This window comes from Phocoena phocoena, chromosome 20, assembly GCF_963924675.1.
Source record: "Phocoena phocoena chromosome 20, mPhoPho1.1, whole genome shotgun sequence".
NCBI classification, from domain to species: Eukaryota; Metazoa; Chordata; class Mammalia; order Artiodactyla; family Phocoenidae; genus Phocoena; species Phocoena phocoena.
Window position 1 is genome coordinate 5,767,500 of NC_089238.1, and position 20,833 is coordinate 5,788,332.

Consider the following 20,833-nt stretch of genomic DNA (forward strand, 5'->3'; position numbering starts at 1 on the left):
AGTTGAATGAGTGAGTATCAGTGCCAGGCTGTGTCCTAAGCACCTGACACATATGAACTCATCTAATCCTCACACAGCATTTCTGCTAGTGTCTCTGTTTTTCAGATGAGCAAAATGAGGCACAGAGAGGCTAAGTAACTTTGGTAAAGTTGAACAGGTGGCAGGTGAGTAGGTAGGTAGGCAGGTGTCTGGGTTCCAACCCGGGCACTCCTTGCCTTCAACTCCCACATTCGAAATGCCCTGCACTCGGTCTGCTTTGGGCATCAACACCAGGACCAGAGTCTGAGGCTGCCGGGGACGAGGACAGTGACGGGAACAGGGACCTAACTCCACGGGGTCAGGAGGCTTCAGGGTCACTGGTGGCGACCACAGCTGTGTGACCACTGTGGACCGAGTCATGTCCAACTGACATGCTTGTTGCTGAGAACTCACCTTTCTCCTGACTTGGGGGCAGGCCTCCATCACCTGGACCCTCAGCCTGGGCTCCCTTCAACATGTGATAATGAATTTGCTCTTTGACCTCCCAGAGGCTCTGATCCCCAGGGAGCTGGACAGGTGGTGCTCTCTTCCCCGTGTAGACAACAGTGTACAGGGAAGGGCTACAGCTGTGGGGCCTTGGGAGCCTAGACAAGCCTCACATTTCAGTAGGTCACAGTCTGCAGCTGCAAATAGGAGAGACGAGGGAAACGGGATGATTTCCCAGCCTGACCTTCCCCCTCCTGTGGCCCGTGGCGTCCAAGTTCCCCTTCTGCTTGGCCAAGGCTGTCTCTGTCACCCTCTGGCTTCCTGTTGGGGCTTCCTCGGTCGCTCCCCACATTCGCGGCGCTTCCTTCCCTGACGGAGGCACTTGGACCCGGGCTCTGCGCTGGCGGACGCGGACATGGTGCCCCTGCTGCTGCTGCCCCTGCTTTGGGGGGGTGAGTGGGCCGAGGGAGGAGGGGCGGCAAGGGTGGGGGAGGGGCTGGAGCTTCAGCGGAGCCTCTGTGTCCCCCAGGGTCCCTGCAGGAGGACCACGGGTACTGGCTCCTAGTGCAGGAATCAGTGACGGTGCAGGCGTGCCTGGGCGTCTACGTGCCCTGCTCTTTTTCCTACCCTTGGAGTTCGTGGTACCTCCATGAAGAACCCTTCATCTATTGGTTCCGGGAAGGGGACAACATACACCGCAGTGATCCTGTGGCCACAGACAACCCAGGTAGACAAGTGAAGCCAGAGACCCAGGGCCGATTCCACCTCTTCCGGGACCGCAGGAGAAAGAACTGCTCCCTGAACATCAGAGATGCCAGGATGAGCGACACAGGAGTCTACTTCTTCCGAGTGGAGAGAGGTGATATGAAATACAGCTACAGAGATAAGAAGCTGAATTTGCAGGTGACAGGTATGGCAGGGGCCCAGGAGAGGACCCTGGGACGTGGAGACTCCCGTATTAGAACAGGAACAGGACACAGGACCACTCCCTGCTCCAGGTCTTGGGGTTTAGGGGTTCAGAAGAGACACAAGACCTGGGGTGAGCTGTGGCTCTGAAGCACTGGTCCCTCTCAGGGTCACATTCTGGGCCCCCACCCCCCTGGGGCCCAGGCATCTCCCTCTCTTCTCGTCAGCCCCAACAGAGAAACCTGACATCCATTTTCTGGAGGCTCTGGAGTCCGGCCGCCCGACAAACCTGACTTGCCACCTGTCACCAGTCTGTGATGGGGGAAGAGTTTTCTCATTCTCCTGGGCGGGGGATGCCCTTGATGCCATGGACCCAGAGACCCTCCACTCCTCGGTGCTCACCCTCACCCCGAGGCCCCAGGACCATGGCACCAACCTCACCTGTCGTGTGGAACTCCAAGGAGATCAAGTGACCATGGAGAGAACCATCCGACTCAATGTGTCATGTGAGTTTGGAGGGGGGCTGGGTCCCTGAGGGCAGTTGGCTGTGTGTGTGTGTGTGTGTGTGTGTGTGTGTGTGTGTAGAGGGCAGGGATAGAACGAGGGCCAGCTCACTCTTTTATGGATCTGAGCCTTGGGAGCCGAGGTGGGGAGAGGCCATGAGGACAGCCATGCCCCCTTCCTGGTTTCCTTCCTTGGGTGCTGGGTCAGTTTCGATCCCACTGGTCCGCTCTGAAGCAAGGCCATATCTTTCCATCCTAGATGCTCCGTGGAACCTCAGCATCAACCTCTGCTTCAGAAATGTCACAGGTAGGAAAGGACCTCTTCTCCAGGGCTGGGTCCAGCTCCTGGGACCACCTCCAAGCAGAGAGGGTGGGATTAGGGCTTGAATGCCATCACGTACGGGAAGAGCAAGGATAAAAATCACCACCCTCTCTCCCCCACCTCCCAGGCGCTAGTCCACACAGATTCAATACACATATACACACACACACACATACATATATACATGCACGTACACACATATCCACATCTCTACACAGACACACAGACACGTACAGAAATGCAGACACACATGCAATACACACACACACGCACACATGCACCTACACACGCGGGGACATACACATACAGGCCACACACACACACATACGCACCACACACGTACGCACCACACACTCTGTTCAAAGCCCATTTCACTTCACCGTGGCTGTGCGCTGTGGTTTTCCTCCACAGAACCTCCTGAGTCCCGTTTCCTGGAGCCTTCACTGAATCAGTTTCCCAAGGCTTGAGGCTCTCTGTGCTCTTTCCACCAAACAGCCCAGGCACGTCCCATTGAGACACTGAGCCTCCCCTGAAGATACGAGGCCCAGACACGTTGGGTCAACCTCCTTAGGGTGTGAGGGTCCAGCCTCGGAACCCACACCGAAGCAAGTTAGCGGGCCAGGGGAGGAGAGGGAGAGGCCAACTAGATCCTGGGAAGGCAGGAGGGATGAGACCTCAGCCTCCCCCAGCTCTCGCTGCACTTTCCCCCAAAGCCCTCAAGGCTCTACAAAACAGCTCATCCCTTCTCATCTCGGAGAGCCAGGCTCTGCAGCTGCTCTGTGTTGCTGACAGCAACCCGCCTGCACAGCTGAGCTGGTTCCGGGCGTCCCCAGCCCTGAACGCCACCCGCATCTCCAGCACCAGGATCCTGGAGCTGCCAGGCTTAGGCGCTGCAGAAAGCGAGCTCACCTGCCGAGCTCAGAACCCTCTGGGCTCCCAGATCACGTCTCTGAGCCTCTCCGTGGTCTGTGAGTGCGGGGACCCCTGGGGGCAGGACACCTGGGCCCACGTGAGGGGAGAGGCACCGCTGACTCTCCTCCCTCTCTGTACAGACGCCCCGCAGCTGCTGGGACCCTCCTGCTCCCAGGAGGAGGAGGGTCTGCACTGCGACTGTTCCTCCCGAGCCCAGCCGGCCCCCTCCCTGCGCTGGCGGCTGGGGGAGGGGCTGCTGGAGGGGAATTTCAGCAACGCCTCCTTCAAGGTCACCTCCAGCTCGGCTGGGCCCTGGGCCAACAGCTCCCTGAGCCTCAGCCACGGGCTCAGCTTTGGCCTCCGACTCAGCTGCGAGGCCCAGAACGTCCACGGGACCCAGAGCGCCACTGTCCTGCTGCTGCCAGGTCAGGGGACCTGTTGAGGGCAGAGGCTTAGGGGGAAAGGAGTTAAGGTCCTAGAAGATGATGCTTGGAGGGAGAGGGGCTGGGGCCCGGACAGAAGGTGTTTGCTAGGACAGGGTGCCCCATCTCAGACCTGAAGGAGTTCTCCAGCAAGTTCTGCAAGGAGGTGGGAAGGCAAGAGACTGAATCTTGGGAGTGAGCTCATCTCACAGCCCTCTCCTCTGCAGGGAAACCGGCATCCCTGACCGGAGTGGTTCGTGGGGCCCTTGCAGGTGCCGGTGCCATGGCCCTGCTGTCACTGTGTTTGTGTGTTATCTTCTTTTGCATGTAAGCCTGTGTTCTTGGGGAGGTGTACAGGGAGGTGTGTGTGGTAGGCAGTCCAGAGAAAGGTCATTTAACCCCAGAAAGGCAGAGCTGAGTAGATTAGATCCAGAGCGGGTCTTTTTTTTTTTTTTTTTGTGGGGTTGTGGGGGAATAGGTAACAGCCTTCGTGAGATAGAATTCCCATACATTTAAGGTGTACAATTTACTGGCTTTCAGTCTATTCAGAGTTGTGTGTCCATCACCATGATTTTGATAGAACTTTTTCATTAGCCCATGAAATGAAACCAAAAGGAAACGCACACCCCTTGTCATCCCATCTGATCCGTCCCCTGCCCTAGACAACCAGGAATCTGAGTCCCTCTAGAGTTGTCTATTCCGGACATTGTGGAATCATAAAATATGTGGTCCCTTGAGACTGACTCCTTTTGTTTAGCGTGATGATTTCAAGGTTCATGCACGTTGTGGCATGTGTCAGTACTTTGTTCCTTTTTATTTCCAAATGATGTTCCCTTGTATGAATGGAGCACATTTCTACCCATCCACTCATCCACTGATGGACATTTGGGTTGTTTCCACTTTTTGGCCATCATTTGCCAATAATAATAACATTCACGTACAAGTTTTCATGTGTAAGTGGGGTCTTTAGGGATGGAAATTCAGTCTTGGCCAAGGTCCTGGTCATCCAAGAGGATGAAGCACTCACTTGCATGTCAGGAAGGCCTCTGAGTCCGGTTCCAGGGTCCGGATGCCTGAGGTGTCTTACCAGGGAGTGGGGGCAGCCTGCTTGCCTTTGCCCGAGCCGTCCTGCCTGCATTTTCTTCTCTTCTCTTACACTGGTTTCTTCTCCTAGAGTGAAAGCCCGCAGAAAGCAGGCAGCCAGGAGACCAGAGGGTGTGGATGGTGAAGACCCCGTCATGGGTACCATCGCCTGGGTGAGTGATGTGGACGTCTTCTCCTGCAGTGGGAGCCCTGGGCGTATCCACTCGGTGGGTCCAGACTGAGTTCCTCAGTATTTCCTGCTCCTCCCTGGTCCCCCGGGCAGACACCTGGGCATTGACTCCCCTTCTGTTCTTCCCCTTCATCCCCCAGACGCAATGGTCCTCTGCTGACCACTGAGCCAACCTCACCTCTTTGCCAGATACAGCCTTCCAGAACCATCTCCCCCAAACTAGTACTTTCCAGCCCTTCGGGAGTTTCAAAGCTGTTGTTTGCTACCACTGCTTAGAGAATCAAGTCCTAATCCTTGGTCTGATATACGAAGTCCTTCCTGAGGTCTCCCCTGATGGCCGCTCCAGCCACTGGTCCTGCCCTAGGGTCCAGCTACACTGGCCTTCTCACTGTCTCCATAGAAATCTATTACCTGATGACTCGGAGCCTTTGAATGTACAGTTCCTTCTACCTGAAATGCCCTTCCTTTCTCATTTCGACCAGACCACCTCGCCTCCTCCTTCTAGCTCCAATATCGACATCTCTTACTCTGGGAAACCTTTGTCCTCTCCCTCCCTGTCAATGCCCATCCCTCCCTTCTCTGTATCCCCAGAGCTCTGTGTCCACCCCTGTACTGAGGGTCACATCACACAACATCACTATATTTACCTGTCTCCACCCTCTCATCGTATTTGTAAAGTCCTTGAGAGGGCAGGGGTTGTAATTTTCTCTCACTCTGTCCCTGTCCAGCACGACCCCCCTTCTCTTTTTTAAAATTGGGCTCGCGTTGCCCTAAATGGAGTTATCCAAAATGCTTTGTTCGTGACCAAGCTATTATCACTGGAACAAGCAGTGTTTGCTTTGTTTTTCATAATATGATAAGCAAATGTAAACCTCCCGTCCAACCTAAGACTTCAAACATTGATGATGACTTTTATCTACCCATGTTGCTCCCTGATCCATCCTCAGTAACCACTGCTCTGAATCTCTTTTTTTTTAAATTTCTTTATTTAATTTCTTTATTATTTTTGGCTGCGTTGGGTCTTTGTTGATGCACGTGGGCTTTCTCTAGTTGTGGCGAGCGGGGGCTACTCTTCGTTGCGGTGCACGGGCTTCTCACTGCAGTGGCTTCTCTTGTTGCGGAGCATGGGCTCTAGGCGCGCGGGCTTCAGTAGTTGTGGCACATGGGTTCAGTAGTTGTGGCTCACAGGGTCTAGAGCGCAGGCTCAGTAGTTGTGGCGCACGGGCTCAGTTGCTCTGTGGCATGTGGGATCTTCCCGGACCAGAGCTCGAACCCGTGTCCCCTGCATTGGCAGGCGGTTCTTAACCACTGCGCCACCAGGGAAGCCCCGCTCTGAATCTTTTGTTGCTGGTGTTATCACATATATGTTTACCCAAAATGTACACTGTTTAGTTTAATTGCTTCTGAACCTACAAAGGGCTTCACGTTCCGCATACTCTTCTTGGACTCGCTTTGTAGATGCAACATTAGGTCGCAAAGAGTATTTTTATATAAAGTTGCAGTTCTCCATTGTATAACAATCCATTTTATTATTATGTCTATAATCTAACTAAGCTTGTGTTGATGGACATTTGAGTTGTTTCCAGGTGTTGCTCTTACGAACATTCTTATTCGTGTCTCACCGTATTCACTTGTGAGAGTTTTTCTTTATCATTACTGAAGTATTTAATTACTAGGTCATAGTGTACGTAAAGTTCATATCTACAAGATCATGACAAAGCGTTTTCCAAAGCAACTGCATTCACTTATACTCCCATCGGTGCTTATCAGATTCTGTTGATCTACAATCTCTCCAACACTTGGTTTTCTCAATTTTTTTTGTTTTTTTTTTTGTCATCTCACCATCTCACTATGGTGTTGGTTTGCATTTCCTTGGTTACCAATGAAAACAAAAGTCTCTCTATGTCTTCAGTGGTATATGAACATGTTCTCTATAAAATGCCGGGTCCCATCCACGGCCCATTCCCCTGCTGGGTGTTTGACTTTTTCTTTTTAAACTTGTTGGAGTTCTTTATACATTTTTATACTGTTTTTTTTTTTTCTTTCTGGTTATATACATGGTAAATATCTTCTCCCAGTGAGTAGCTTATCTTCACTTTATTTAAAGGTGACCTCTGATTATGGTAAGTTCTGAATTGTAATATAACCATATTTACCAGTCTTCTCTTTTCTATTGAATGCCTTTTGGGTCTCATTTAAGAAACTCTTCCCCATCTTAAGATTAGAAGGATATTCAAGTATAGTTTCTATTAAAAGTTTTGTTTTCCTGTTGACATTTAAAGACTTCATCTACCGGGAGTTGAGTTTTGTGTGTGGTGTGCAGTGTCGATCTATATATGTCCTTCCTTCATTTATAGAATAGTCCTTCGCTCCCTCCCCTGCTGACCTGCCATGCCATTTTTGCCATACATCAAAATTCCATACATGGGTGGGCCTCTTTCTGTGGCCTCTTCTATTCCAATGGTCAATTTTATAGTCCCTGAGTCAGAACTGTGTCTACAGTCACAGAATCTATAAACTCAAACATAAGTCCTGGTATCTAACAGAGCAAAACCTCCTCCTGAATCTTTTTCAGAAGTTGTCTTTGGCCCTTTGTTGTTCTATTTAAATGTTAGAGTCAGTTTGTCAAGTTCCAAAAAAAATACTCCTGTTGGAGTTTTGATTGGAATTACATTGAATCCATAGATCAATTCAGGAAGAGTGTACTTGTTTTTGAATTTAAGTCTTCTAATCCACGAAAAATGGATATCTCTATTCATTTAAGTCTTTTAAAAAATGTTTTCAAGAAAGAGGGACAATTCCTTCACACAGGTCTTGGTCATCTTTTGCTATTTTTCTTCCTAAATACTAGTTATTGTTACTATTGTAAATGCTAACTTTTTTATTTTATTTGTTTTATTTTTTTATATTTGGCTGTGCTGGGTCTTCGGTTTCTCTGCGAGGGCTTTCTCTAGTTGCGGCACGCGGGGGCCGCTCTTCATCGCGGTGCGTGGGCCTCTCACTGTTGCGGCCTCTCCTGTTGCGGAGCACAGGCTCCAGACGCGCAGGCTCAGTAGTTGTGGCTCACGGGTCTAGTTGCTCCAAGGCATGTGGGATCCTCCCAGACCAGGGCTCGAACCCGTGTCCCCTGCATTGGCAGGCAGATTCTCAACCCCTGCACCACCAGATAAGCCCCCTGGCAGGAGTTCTTTAGACCCAACCAAGTTGTCAATTACTTGCCGCGCAGTCTTAATTTGGATGTTTGGTGGTCGTCTGGGTGGATCTTTTCAAGCCCAAAGAGATAGAGCAATAGGAGAATGAGAAAGATGGAGGGGGAAAAGCCTTGGCCTCAGTGAGCTTCTTCACGGCCAAAGAGCTGCTCTCTGCCAGACCCTGCAGGTGACGTCAGCTGCCACTTAACGGGCTACTTGAATCTACGTGGCTCAGGAGAAGTCCCAGCCACCCTTCAGAGGGGAGCCATAGCCCAGTAGGCGGATCGAGATTATGGCCTTGGAGGCCCCTCATTGGGTGCCAGAAAAGATGTTGCAGTAAAGAGAGTGGGGTGCGAGAGGATGGTCACGTCCCAAGTCATGTCTGCGTCCCTGGGATGGCCGCCAAGTGTGGGTTCTTGGCTTTGTGCAGGCAAGGATTCAAGAGCAAGACAAAGTGAAAGAAGGTTTATTCAGGGAGATACACACTCCATAGAGTGTGGGCCATCTTGGAAGGCTGATGCTATCTTTTTTAAAGTGCATTTTCTGATTGCTCATTGCTGGTATGCAGAATGAAAAAAAAAAAGTTTTTTCAAAACATATGAGGTTGTTTTTGTAATTTAAAAAAAATCACAGGGGCTTCCCTGGTGGCGCGGTGGTTGAGAATCTGCCTGCCAATGCAGGGGACACGGGTTCGTGCCCTGGTCTGGGAAGATCCCACGTGCTGCGGAGCAACTGGGCCCGTGAGCCACAACTACTGAGCCTGCACGTCTGGAGCCTGTGCTCCGCGACAAGAGAGGCCGCGACAGTGAGAGGCCCGCGCACCGTGATGAAGACTGGCCCCTGCTCGCCGCAACTAGAGAAAGCCCTCGCGCAGAAACGAAGACCCAACATAGCCAAAAATTAATTAATTAATTAATTAATTAATTAATTTAAAAAAATCACAAATTGGTCTTGGGTGCCATTTAGAATCTTGTTGCATTGGTAGCTGGAAAATTCTTAGATCTTATCCATAAGCCTGCTGAACCATTCCTTTTCAGAGATAAAGATACCATCTGAAAAATTTGTAATATTCTTGTTTTTAACGGTCATGGCTTGCTGAATCAAAGCAGCTGAATTTGATAGACATGTAATGTCATTTCCTTCAAGAATCAGCTGGTCCTTTTGGGCTTCAGGTACTGAAGAAGAAACGCCTAGCCTCCTGCAACCCCTGCAGATGTATTTTTCTTCTGAGAGGTTTCAGATTTCAACAAATGACTCACTCCCCTGAATAAATGATGGAGAAGTGAGCGCACCAAGACTGCCTCATGTGGTAATGGAAGTCCGTGTGACACTTCAGATTGTGGGCAGGTTGTGTGAACAGTAGTCAATTTCTTTTCATTTCCCCACCATTTGTCCACACAGAGCTGCTCCTTTTACTTTTTTTTTTTTTTTTTTTGCGGTACGCGGGCCTCTCACTGTTGTGGCCTCTCCCGTTGCGGAGCACAGGCTCCGGACGCGCAGGCTCAGCGGCCATGGCTCACGGGCCCAGCCGCTCCGCGGCATGTGGGATCTTCCCGGACCGGGGCACGAACCCGCATCCCTTGCATCGGCAGGTGGACTCTCAACCACTGCGCCGCGAGGGAAGCCCCTTGCCTCACTTTTATCTGTCAATTCTTGCAGCACATTTCCATCTCCTGACCTCCAGTCCCTTCCCTATCTCATTTATGGACCCTAAAGGGATCTTCCCAACAGCCAGAGGGCTGACCCTTACTCTCCTGCACAAACCTGTTTGTGGCTTCCTGGTCTTAGTACATTGCAAGCATCTGTCCCAGCATTTAAAGTCCTTCACGGGGACTTCCCTGGTAGCACAGTGGTTAAGAATCCACCCACCAATGCAGGGGACACAGGTTCGATCCCTGGTCTTGGAAGATCCCACATGCTGCGGAGCAACTAAGCCCGTGCACCACAACTACTTAGCCTGTGCTCTAGAGCCCAAGAGCCACAACTACTGAGCCCGCATGCCACAACTACTGAAGCCCGTGCGCCTAGAGCCCGTGCTCCGCAACGAGAAGCCACCGCAATGAGAAGCCCGCTCACCACAACAAAGAGTAGCCCCCACTCGTCGCAACTAGAGAAAGCCCGCATGCAGCAATGAAGACCCAAAGCAGCCTAAAATAAAATAAATAAATTTATATATAAAAAAGACCAATTACCTTCCAAAGAAGAGCAGTTTGACTGACTTATCAAGTAGCACCATGGAGAGCAGAAGAAAGCAAATACTGTCTTGAAATATAATTTTATAACCTATACTCTGTAAAGATAATTCAAAAATGAGGAAGCAGTACAATTTAGAACAAATACATGAGAGCTTCTCTACCGGTAGAATAACAATAGAAGATAGTTTAAAAATCCCTGACAGTAGGGATTTCCCCAGAGGTCCAGTGGTTAAGACTCTGCCTTCCAATGCAGGGGGCGTGGGTTCAATCCCTGGTCAGGGAACTAAGATCCCACATGCTGTGGGGTGCGACCAAAAACTTAAAAAGATTTCCTGACAATAACAACAGCTAAGTCCAAAGCTGGGGGTGGGGGGAGGTAAGTGGACTTTACATTTCCTAATATCTGCAGATTATCCAGGAGGAGATAGAGGTTTTCATTTACTTTAGTAGGTTAATTAAGCATGCAGGAATTTTATGGTAATGACGACAAGAATAGAATCAGAATGTATGACTTACAAACTAGAAGCCTTTAAAACTATCCTATAAAAACTTAGTAAATCAAAAGAAGACAAGAATGGAGAGATAAAATAACGTGAAACTGGCGGCACATATAGAAGATAAAATGTAACGTGGGGTACCTACATTGACTATACTGGATAAATGCTTCAGTTAAAAGCAGAGAGTCAGCTTGGATTCTTATTCCAAGTATATGCTCTTTACAATATATGCATCTAAATTATAAGGATAGAGAAGGTCAATTGTAAAAGCAGACAAAATTAGATACTATGACAACATTAATTAAAAAAGAAAGCCTTCTGAAGCCCCTCCGACTTAGGTGCCCTGCTGGCCTAAGGCTCAGGACCTTGTGTCTGTGGATTGGGGTCCTTGACGGAGTTGGGGTTTTCCTGAACTCAGTGCCCAGCTATGATCCAGAACCATGGACAGCGTCAATCGTTCAGCTAGGACCTCCCCGGGGTCTGGCAGGGTGGTTGGAGTGCCCCCTGGGGGCAGGTCCCTGACCTGTCTCAATTGCAGAGGAAAGAGGGCTGGACGAATGGGAGTGGTGACATTCTGTCCCTCAGGACAGAGGTGCTCATCAGGGGACAGCCAACTCCTCAGTCTCCCCTGAAAACCTCCTCATCCTAGGGAAGAGGGGACTTAGCTTCAGAGACACAATGCATTTGTCACAGTTCTTTGCCCCTCGGGGCTGACTCTACCCTCACCCCCTGCAGAAAATCTTCCCTGTGTCAGATTTCTCCCCTTCCTCCCCTCACTTTCCAGTAGGTTGATAGTTTGTTCTTGTTTTTAATCCCTTTCTCATACTGTCTTGGAACTCTGGATGACGGAGAACATGGTTTATGATCATCTTCTATGCCTGGTGCTCTGCCACGTCCTGATTCAGCTCAAATAAAGGAATCAGAAGTCTGGTTTAGCTGATGGGGCACAGAAATAAATTCTAAGTTTTCCTTATTCTCCATGAACGGTAAATTTTCAGATTGGGGAAAGGATCTTGTGGCCTCAGTGGAACACAGCACGGAGAGAGTTATCATGAAGTGCAGAGGAAGCCAGGCAAGGTCTGGAAAAAGTAGTAGTGTGGTAAGGAGAGGAAGCTTCGATAGATACCATAAAGAGGGCAGGCTTTCTGAGGCTGGAGGGCTTGTACAGAAGTTAGAACTCATTCTGCAGGTGTGAGTGGAGGGCTCATGGGAAACCTGGGAATGGACTGAGAGCCACATGCAAATCCAGTGGCTTTCTGAACTGAAATTGACACTGGAAACCTGCAAACATCATGCCCAGTTCTGGGTCTGGACCCAGCACCCCAGTTCTGTTTCAGCTTCTGACCAGAAGGAGCCCCTTGCAGATGAGTTTGAGGTCAGCCATCCCTTCTTGAAGCTTCTTGTGTGATCAGGCCTGGGCTAAGAGCCAGGATTGAGAAGATTCTGTTTCAGGTAGGCCCTGTGCCCCCCACACTCCCCTGCTCTGAGAGAATTTGAGGAGAGCAGCGAGAGACCACAGTCCATCCATTTGCTGAAGGGGATGGAGATGGACACTTGGGGGAGGCAACATGAGTGGAGGGTTGGATGGAAGGAACCACCTTTACAGGTTATCATCAGACCTGGGATGAGAAGAGCTCAGCCTTTACTTCCCTGGTCATCACTGGGGAGAAGGGGAGCTCCTGAAAGAGGGAGGAGTGGGGGCAGTCCAGTCCAGAAAGAGTCTCTGGATGACTGCTGCTTCTGAAGCTGCCCTTGATCTCCAGATAGAAGGAACTGATCTGGTGGTGTCAGTCATCCCAGACTTGCCCCATCCAAGCCCAAGCTGCTGCCACTTCCCTGGCTGTGAGCGTGTAGGGGTAAGTGGTCGGCAACACGTGACTCTATGCAGGGTTCTTGGTCTCCACTTTGGGGTACAACTTCGAGAAGCACAAAGGGTAGGAGCTGCAGGTATAAGGATTGGGGACACTGTGTAGGACAAAGTGCTTCTTCATGCTCTGACCTTCTCTCATCCTGAAATTTCTAGGTTTACTCTAAAAGAGTCTACATCTTCTGATTTATGGAAGGGGCCAACATAGACCACGATCCTTCTATGCCCAAAACCAGACCAGGTCAAAAGCTGCAAGGGACGATCAAGGACCTTGGGCCTCTTCCATCTCTTTGAGGACCTCCTCCTATGACCGCTCTGTGAGCAACAGAGATGCCAGGATGGGGGCAAGCAGGACACTGGGAGATGGCGTGAGGTTCATCCCAGTGTCATACTTTTCTGAGCTCCTGTTCTCTCTGTCCCGGCCCAATGTTGACCCAGACACCTGACATCTATATCCTGAGGACCCTGGAATCTGGGCACAAGGGAATCCTGACGGGGTAGGGCACCCAACAACTGGCAAGGGGTGTCTCTGAGTCACCCTCCCCCCAACACACATCTTATGGTCGTGAAGATGCAGAAGCTCTGCATCCTTGCACCTTCCCCACCACAAAATGCTCAGGTGGACTCAGATCCACTTCGTGGCTGCTGGTTCTGGGAAGGAGACATCCTCACCTAGATGGGAGGAATCAGGGAGGCTTCTGGGAGGCCCCTGGAGGATGTGAGCCAGAAGATGGGAAAGGAGGGCACTCCTGACAAGGGACCAGCCCAGCAAAGCTCACAGGTGGGACCCAGGACACCAAGTCTCCCCAGGGGTCAGGCAAGAAGTTTCTGAGCCTCACACCTGTCTGGACTGGCAGGGAGGCAACCCTGCAACCCAGAGCCCCCAGGTGGCCAAACTTTAATACGAACAACCAAGTCGGACACCATTATCAAATACTCACAACAGTGCTTTGCTAGGAGGCTTTGATTCCATTTTCAGTGGAGGAAATGGAAGACCAGAGAGGTTAAGTCACTGACCCAGGCTCACCCAGCTTTGCCTCTAGAATCTGAGGTCTGGGGAGCTCACCCAGCGGCTCCCCACCCATCACACAGAGACTGGGGGTAAGGACTAAATCCACTGCCTTGAGGAGCCCCAGGCAGCCCTGGGTGTAAGCCCCTAGTTGGGGCTCCAGCGAGGTGACCTCAGGCTAGTTGGCCTCAGGCTGTAACAGGGAAGAGTCAATCCTGACTACGTGTGGGATCTGTTTCTTTTACTTTAACCTTTGCTTTCCGCCCCTTTTGTTCACTGAAAGGATACTATCTATACATAATGGCCAGCCTCGGGGAACCCTACCCATCTGCCTGAATGTTAAACCAAAGTGCCTTTGTTCAGGGAAACGTCCGGACCCTATCCACCCGTGAATGGCTGCAAGAAAGAAGAAATTAACACATCCCCTCCCCGAGGCTAGGCATTCCAAGAGATATTTGCAAAATTTATGGCCTTTTCACTTTACTTCCTCATCTCCTCGCCCTCTCTGTGCTGTAAAAGAAACTGGCAACCAAACCCCGAATAAAGTCGTATTCCTTGCTTCAACACTTCCTCTCCGATTTATTGGCCTGCGGTGCGGGGAGCAGAGCGAGCTTGGCCTCGGTAACAAGGCTACAGCCAATGAGATCGTGGTGAGGATGAAATGAGATGATCCAGCGCCTGCCCTGTACACAGCGCTCACACAGAAGCATCACGATTGCTGCAACTGACGTGCCCATCAAGTTACATGGTTTTGCTTATCCCACTGCAGGCAAACATGAAACATCAGGCACACAGTAGGCGCTCAAGAAGGGTTAGGACTATCTGAGCACGCCCAGAGCCCCACAGAGGTACAGGCAAGCAGCCCCCTAATTCCCACTCGCTCAGGAATGGAAAGTTGTACAGTTCTCTCCTCTCTGAGGCCCAGGGGTCCCCCAGACACCCAGGAGTCCTCCGCAGCCCCAGGAGCCCAGAGCCCCAGCTTCTGCAGGACCACAGGTAAGGGGTTCCGACCCCTTCCCAACCTCACACCGAAGCCCGGGCTAAGGTAACTCGGGTTCCTTCACAGTGTCATTTACAGGCGGCCCCGCACTCCCACGTCGTCGTCGGAACCCAGCGGAGAACTAGAGTCTCCAGAAGCCGGGGATGGGCTCCGAAGTCGGGGGTCCGGACGGCTATGGCTCCCGCGGCGACCCGGCGGCCCCTCCTCGTCCAGCCCCCGGCGGCCCTTGCCGATGGCCAGGCGGGGCCGGCCGCGGTTCAGGCCCTCCAGGAGGGCGCAGGCCTGGCAGAGCGCGCGGCTGGCCAGCGCCCCGCAGCGGGAGCAGGCGCCGGGGGGCGGGGGCCGCGCGGCCGGGGCCAGCGCCAGGCGCTCGGCCGAGTGCACGAGGTCCAGCACCGCCGACGGCCGCGCCGCCTCCAGCAGCTTGAGCAGGTCGCGCGCGTGGCCGCGGAAGGCCTCGGGCGCGTACACGCACTCCTCCGAGAAGTAGTCCAGGCGGCGGAAGTGCGCGTACAGCACCACCTCCTTCTGCGAGGCCAGCTGCAGCGGGCGGCAGCGCGGCAGGGCGCCCCCCTCGCCCGGAGAGCCCAGGCCCCCGCCGCGCGCCAGCCGGCCCGCGTCGCCCCGCAGGAAGTTCATGAGCACCGTCTCCGCCATGTCGTCGGCGTTGTGTCCTGGGGGAGAGACGCGAGCCGGTGAGGAGGGGGCGCTGGGGCCGGCGGGTCCGCGGGAGGAGACCCCGCGGTACCGTGGGGCGGTCAGCGGGAGGCTGCGGGTGGACCCCGTGAGAAAGGAGAGGGGAACACACCAGGCTCCCGTGGAGCAACTTGGGATACCCTCATTTGCCCCCCTCTTATTGCAAACCAGGCTCTGTGCTCGGTGCCCTTTCAGGTAGTAACACTGCTTTAGGCTACAGATATAATGTCAGTCTAGTGAAGTGTACTTCAGACCGCACAGACATCAAAATGGCATTTGATGGAGATGCTCAAGTGGGCTGTTGACACAAGTGCCTCTGGGAATGCAGATTATGGTATTTAGAAGGACCAGGGAGAAAGTAAATGCATAGTTACACAACAGTCACCATAAATTTGAAGCTCAATCTCTACTTAATCTGCAACTTGTCATCTTATACTTGAGTCTATAGTAAAACACTGGTCTTAGGGCTTCTCAAGGCGGCCATACTTTGCCTCCTCAGGGCCTTTGCATAAGCTGTTTCCTCTGCTCAGAACCTCTCCCAACCCCGTTTTGTCCTTCACCTAGTTACCCACTCGGCTTCAGGTCTCCGCTCACTCAGGAAACACTTCCTTAATCCCCACGTTTCTCCCTTCACTAGGTCCTCCTGTGTCACTTTCCTTAGTGGCACAGGAAATAATTATAATCAGGTTATAATTACATATGTGAGAAACGGACAGGAGCAGAGACTGTCTTGTGCATCATGATAACGGCAAACATTTATATGTTTACTGTTTCTCAGTGTCTTGTCTAAGTGCTTCATACGTAATTCCCATAATTCATCTAATTTCCAGTAACTCTAGGACCTAGATAGTATTAATATCCCCGTTATATAAAAGAGGGAACCAAGGTTAGGTAGTTTGTTCTAGGCCATATAGCTTGCATCTGGCACACAATAAATGGTCAACAATTATTTGTTTGGTACAAATAATTGGTATTTGGTAATTACCAATTTGGTACAAATTATTTGTTTGGTACAGAGAAAGTGTTATCAAAGAGGAGAAGCAACTAGGGAAAAGGACACAGTTGCGTTCTGACTACAGATGCTTTCTGATGGGAGATGCCCCTTCATACCCCTCCTTTTGTGACAAGGACACAGTGTCATAAAAAAAAGCGCAGAGAACCACAGCCCTAGCCCCTAGAGAGTACCCTACCACCCCTCTATTTGCCAGCGTGTGTGTACAAAGATGATGGCAGTGACTCAAAAGCTTACCATGCCCATCCTAAGGACACGCACATACTACGAACCTTCAGTGCGCATGTACAGCCCCGCCTCCTATTTTAGCGTCTCCAATTAGGATATACGCAGTCTCCTTTACGACCTCTGGGGCATGCGCCTCAGTGGGCTTATGTCCACCCCTCACCCGCGCATGCGCCCGTTCCTCCCACCGCGCCTGCGCTCACCCGTCACGACGTGCGTGGCTCCCACGCGGCGCGCCCCTTCCTCTAGCGCCCGGCGTCGCAGCACCCCGCAGAAGGTGCAACAGGAGCGGCTGCGGCCGGAGCCGGCCGTGCTGCGGGCCACGGCGTCCATCGTCCAGCCCCCGAAGAGCTCTGCGTAGGCCACGACGGTGAGCGGGAGCTCCCAGCGTGCTGCTTGCCGCCGCACGGCCGCCAGCGCCGCGTCCCGGTAGCCGCCGATGCCCTCGTCCACGGCCACGAGGTGCAGCGAGATGCCCAGGCGCGGGGCCAGCTCGCGCAGCACGTGCGCCAGCACAGTGGAGTCCTTGCCGCCCGAGGCGCCCACGGCCACCACGGCGCCGGGCGGCAGCAGGCGGCCCGCGACCACCGTGTGCAGCACCTCGGCCTCGAAGGCGGCGCAGAAGCAGTTGGTGCACAGCGCCTGGCCCGAGCGCGGACGGCGGAGGGCGGCTCGCGCCTTGTGGCAGGAGGCGCACTGCGGGGCAGGCATCGCGGGGTCCTGGCGAGACGGGAGGGTCGGCTTCTCCTGGATGGGTGGAGAGGAGAGGCGGGTTACACGTGGATTCCGGATTAAGGGGTCGTTGCCTCTAGGCAGGCTGCCTAAATAGTGCCCAGAGTAAACCCACTGTCTGGAACCGTCTTCTCCCAGCGCTGTGCAGGCCTGGCACCTTCAAGTCTCAGCTTAAGCTTTCATTCATTCGTTCAACAAATATCCACTCAGTGCCTCCAAAGCGCCCAACTGGGGACACAGCTGGGAGTAAAACAGGAAGGGTTGCAGGCACTAAGTTCTAGTGGAGGAACCGACCCAAAATAGTTTTCAGATACAAATAGGTTACTCTCTGAGCTGAGGCCAGAAGGAAGAGAAGGAGTTAGGCATTAGATCAAGGTGGTAAGAATTTTCCGGATAGAGTTAATTCCAAATGCAAAGGACCTGAAAGGGCAGGTCCTGTCTGTGTTCTTTTGGGTGGAAGGTGTGTTGGTGGTTCAAGACTGGAGAGGGTCGGGGGCTTGGAGATTGGCAGGGTGAGGAGCTTAGACTTTATTCTGAGTGAAACAGGAACCGTTGGATGGTTTTAAGCTGTATAGTCACAGGATCTAATTTCTATTTTAACAGGATCCTTTGGGCTGCGTGTGAATAGAGGGGTGGAGAGTGGCAAGGACAGACATGGGCAGACCAGTGAGGAGGCTTCTGCAGTGATCCAGGTAAGCAGCAGTGGTAGCTCGGAGCAGAGTGGAGACAGTGGAATCGGAGAGAAGTGGTCAGATTCTGGATCGCTTCCGGAGACAGAGTAGATGGGACTCTGCCAAGTCTTGGGGGACAGCAGTGGATGAAACAGAGGACTCATGACAACTCCAACTTTTGTTTTGACTTGAGCAGTTGTAAGGGTAGTGGGACCATTTAGTAAAGAGGTGGTGGGGGTTAGGGAAGACTGGGGAAATATCGTAAGAGGAGTAAGTTTATGGCAAAGAATCTGGGATTTCTTTTGGGCATGGCAAGATTTGAGGTCCTTTGCTCTGGAAGTCTTTCCAGAACTCTGGGCTGGGTCTGGCGCCTCCTTTGGGCGTCCACGGCCGTCTGACCCTCACCGAAGGCCAGCCCTGACCACTCTAAGGTTGTAATCAGGACAGAAGAGGGTGCACTCGTACCGCACCCAGCTTGGGCGGTGGGAACAGGGAGTCAGACCCGGCCGGCAGAGTCCAAAGCGGGTCAGCAGGGACACCAGGGGCTTAGGGCACTCCCGCGTGGAGGGCTGGCGGTAGACCGGCTTTGGGGGGATCACGGAGGGGAGTGCCATCTCCCGAGGGATGCCTACCGAATGCGTGGGAGAGAAATATGGAGACCATCAACTCCTCCACGGCAGCACGACCAAGGGCCGAGATCGACCCGCCGCGGGAGGAGGCACTCACCTGAGTAGAACCCGCGCCGGACGGTCCAGGCTCAGAAAACGCGGCAGCAGGTAAAATAACTACGACTCCCAGAAAGCTTTGGGTCAACCCGCGAATGACTCCCAGGTGCCCGTGCGGCGGTTCGGCCTGGAGCGATTGCGGCGCTCGGACAAGCTGGGCCTACAACTCCCGGCGATCCTCGCGGCGGTGTCTTTCGTTCCTGCCTACGGTTCCCAGAGTGCTCCATGCCAGTGCGGTTCGATTTCCGAGTGCGCCTGCGCAGGAGCTGGTGAGGCGTGTGGTTTTGGTGCTGACGTGCGTTGCGCGCTGTGGTTTATTCCAGAGATAGATGTTTTTCAGATATTCTGTTCTTGTGGGAGCATGGTAGAGTTTGTGGTGGGGGTGGAGAGGCGTCAGGGCGGGGTACGAAGGGGATAGGGGTGCGAGAGGGAGAGGTAGCGGGGGCGGTGGACCGGTTCCAAGGATCGGGGATACAGTTTGGGTTCTTGCGCGCGCCCCCACTGACGTGAGAGCGGGTGTGCGCCCCGGCTGAGGACCGCCGCCGTGCGGGCTGGGGGAGTTATGCTTGCGCGGAGCCGAAAAGTAGTGGTTTGCGGTTCGCTACGCGGGTTCGGGGCATAAACGCGGTGAGCAGACATGCGCGCACCTGGGTCAGGAGCCAGTGCTCACGCCTCCTGCCTGGTGGAGTTGAAGGCAGAGCTCGGGATGGAGGGCAGGTGAGACCCGTAAGACGGAGGGTTCCCCGGGGAACAAGTGCCCCCAAACCAAAAAACGGAGCACCTTCCCAAGAGTCTACCGGAGCCCTGATCCCCAGGTCCAAGCCCTCAGCCCCCTAATTGCCGCCTCTCCTGCATGGTATATTCTGAGATCCTTTTGTCTCTACTCCTGTGAAGCCCTTGAGAGAGTAGTGATGGGGGACATTTAGGTGTCTGAACCTATTTGTTGAAGCCTGGTCATCGGGTTCACTCCTTTGTTAATCATTTCCTGAGGCTTTCTGTGTGCCAGGTCCTATTCTCTGGGACACAGGTGTATCGGGCCTGGTTGGGGAGATAAGGATGTCACAGCTTGATGTGGAGGTTCCAGATGTCAGGGGCTGCAGGAGCCCAGAGATTACAGCTGCTGCTAACCAGGGCATGGGGGGTGGGGGGGGCACTTAATAAGGAGTTAGTACGTGCCAGACACCGGTGCTCTGCACTTCCCTTGCACCATCTCAAGTTTCTCGTCTGTAAAATGGGGGTGATAATCATAGTACCTGCCTCAGAGTGTGTGTGTAAAAATAAATGAGTTAACAGCAAAGTGTTTATTGACCAAGCCATAAACTTTTATAATTTTCGTCTCATGAAAGTCTCATAACCAGGCATGGCTGCCTTTTCTGGGGGGCTAGGCCTAAGTTTTCTTTTCAAGCAAGCCGTGAGTTGGGAATTTCAAAATCTCAGGCAACCTACAGATAAGCTAAGGCAGTTCTCAGTTGGGTGTGAGTTTATCCCCAAGAGAACATTTGGCAATGTCTGGAGACATTTTTGATTGTCACGACGGGGGTGCAAGGGGAAGGGTGTGACTGGTATCAGGCAGGCAGAGGCCAGGGATGCTGGTAAGCATACTCTGCACAGGATGGCCTCCCACAGCGAAGAATCACCCGGGCCCCGAATAGCAGTAGTGCTGAGGCTGAGGGACCCTGGCTTAAGTGGCATTCTTCTGTGCCTAGTTTTTTACCCTCAAAATTAGTATACATTCAGGTGTTGCTGTGTTGGTTTTAGTCCCTCGCTATGAAAGTTTCTTTATTTAAGTATTTAAGCGGATCTCCACACCACTCACATATTGAGTGAGAAGTTAGTTAAAAAAAAAAAAGGTTCGTCTTAAACTGGGCTTCAGTGAAAAAAAAAAAGAGGATGTGAAAGCCAGCCTGCCCGCGTCACTCCGTGTGCCACTTGCTTAGTTGTGTGACCTTGAGTAGGTGTCTTAACCTTTCTGGGCTTCCTCTGTTCAGGGGATAATAAGAGCAGCTGTTGGAGGAACTAGATGATTTCATACATGTAAAGCATTCAAGACAGGGCTTGGTGTTTAGCAAGAGCTGTGAAAAGAGTGGAGGGCAGTGTTCTGGTTCCTTATGTCACTCCCCTGGGGCAGCAGTTGTAAGACGTTAACTTAGTTTCTAAGGGGAGAGACTGAGTTGGTGTCGAGGGCTTCTGGGGAGGGCGGATGACTGTCT

The 20,833-nt window shown here is 52.4% G+C and overlaps 2 protein-coding genes across 2 annotated transcripts; one reads left to right on the plus strand and one right to left on the minus strand.

Annotated features, from left to right (window-relative positions):
• Positions 1 to 880: 880 nt before the first annotated feature.
• SIGLEC5 (sialic acid binding Ig like lectin 5) lies at positions 881 to 4,970 on the plus strand. Its single transcript, XM_065899093.1, has 9 exons — positions 881 to 917; positions 995 to 1,375; positions 1,599 to 1,877; positions 2,134 to 2,181; positions 2,910 to 3,164; positions 3,249 to 3,533; positions 3,758 to 3,857; positions 4,705 to 4,840; positions 4,944 to 4,970. The coding sequence occupies exons 1-9, from the start codon at positions 881 to 883 to the stop codon at positions 4,968 to 4,970; spliced, it is 1,548 nt and encodes a 515-aa protein (XP_065755165.1).
• Positions 4,971 to 14,683: 9,713 nt separating this feature from the next.
• Positions 14,684 to 17,206, minus strand: LOC136140965 (cytoplasmic tRNA 2-thiolation protein 1-like). Its single transcript, XM_065899094.1, is given in 3 exon segments — positions 14,684 to 14,749; positions 14,752 to 15,236; positions 16,699 to 17,206. Coding segments are annotated over 3 exon segments (1,059 nt in total).
• Positions 17,207 to 20,833: the final 3,627 nt, after the last annotated feature.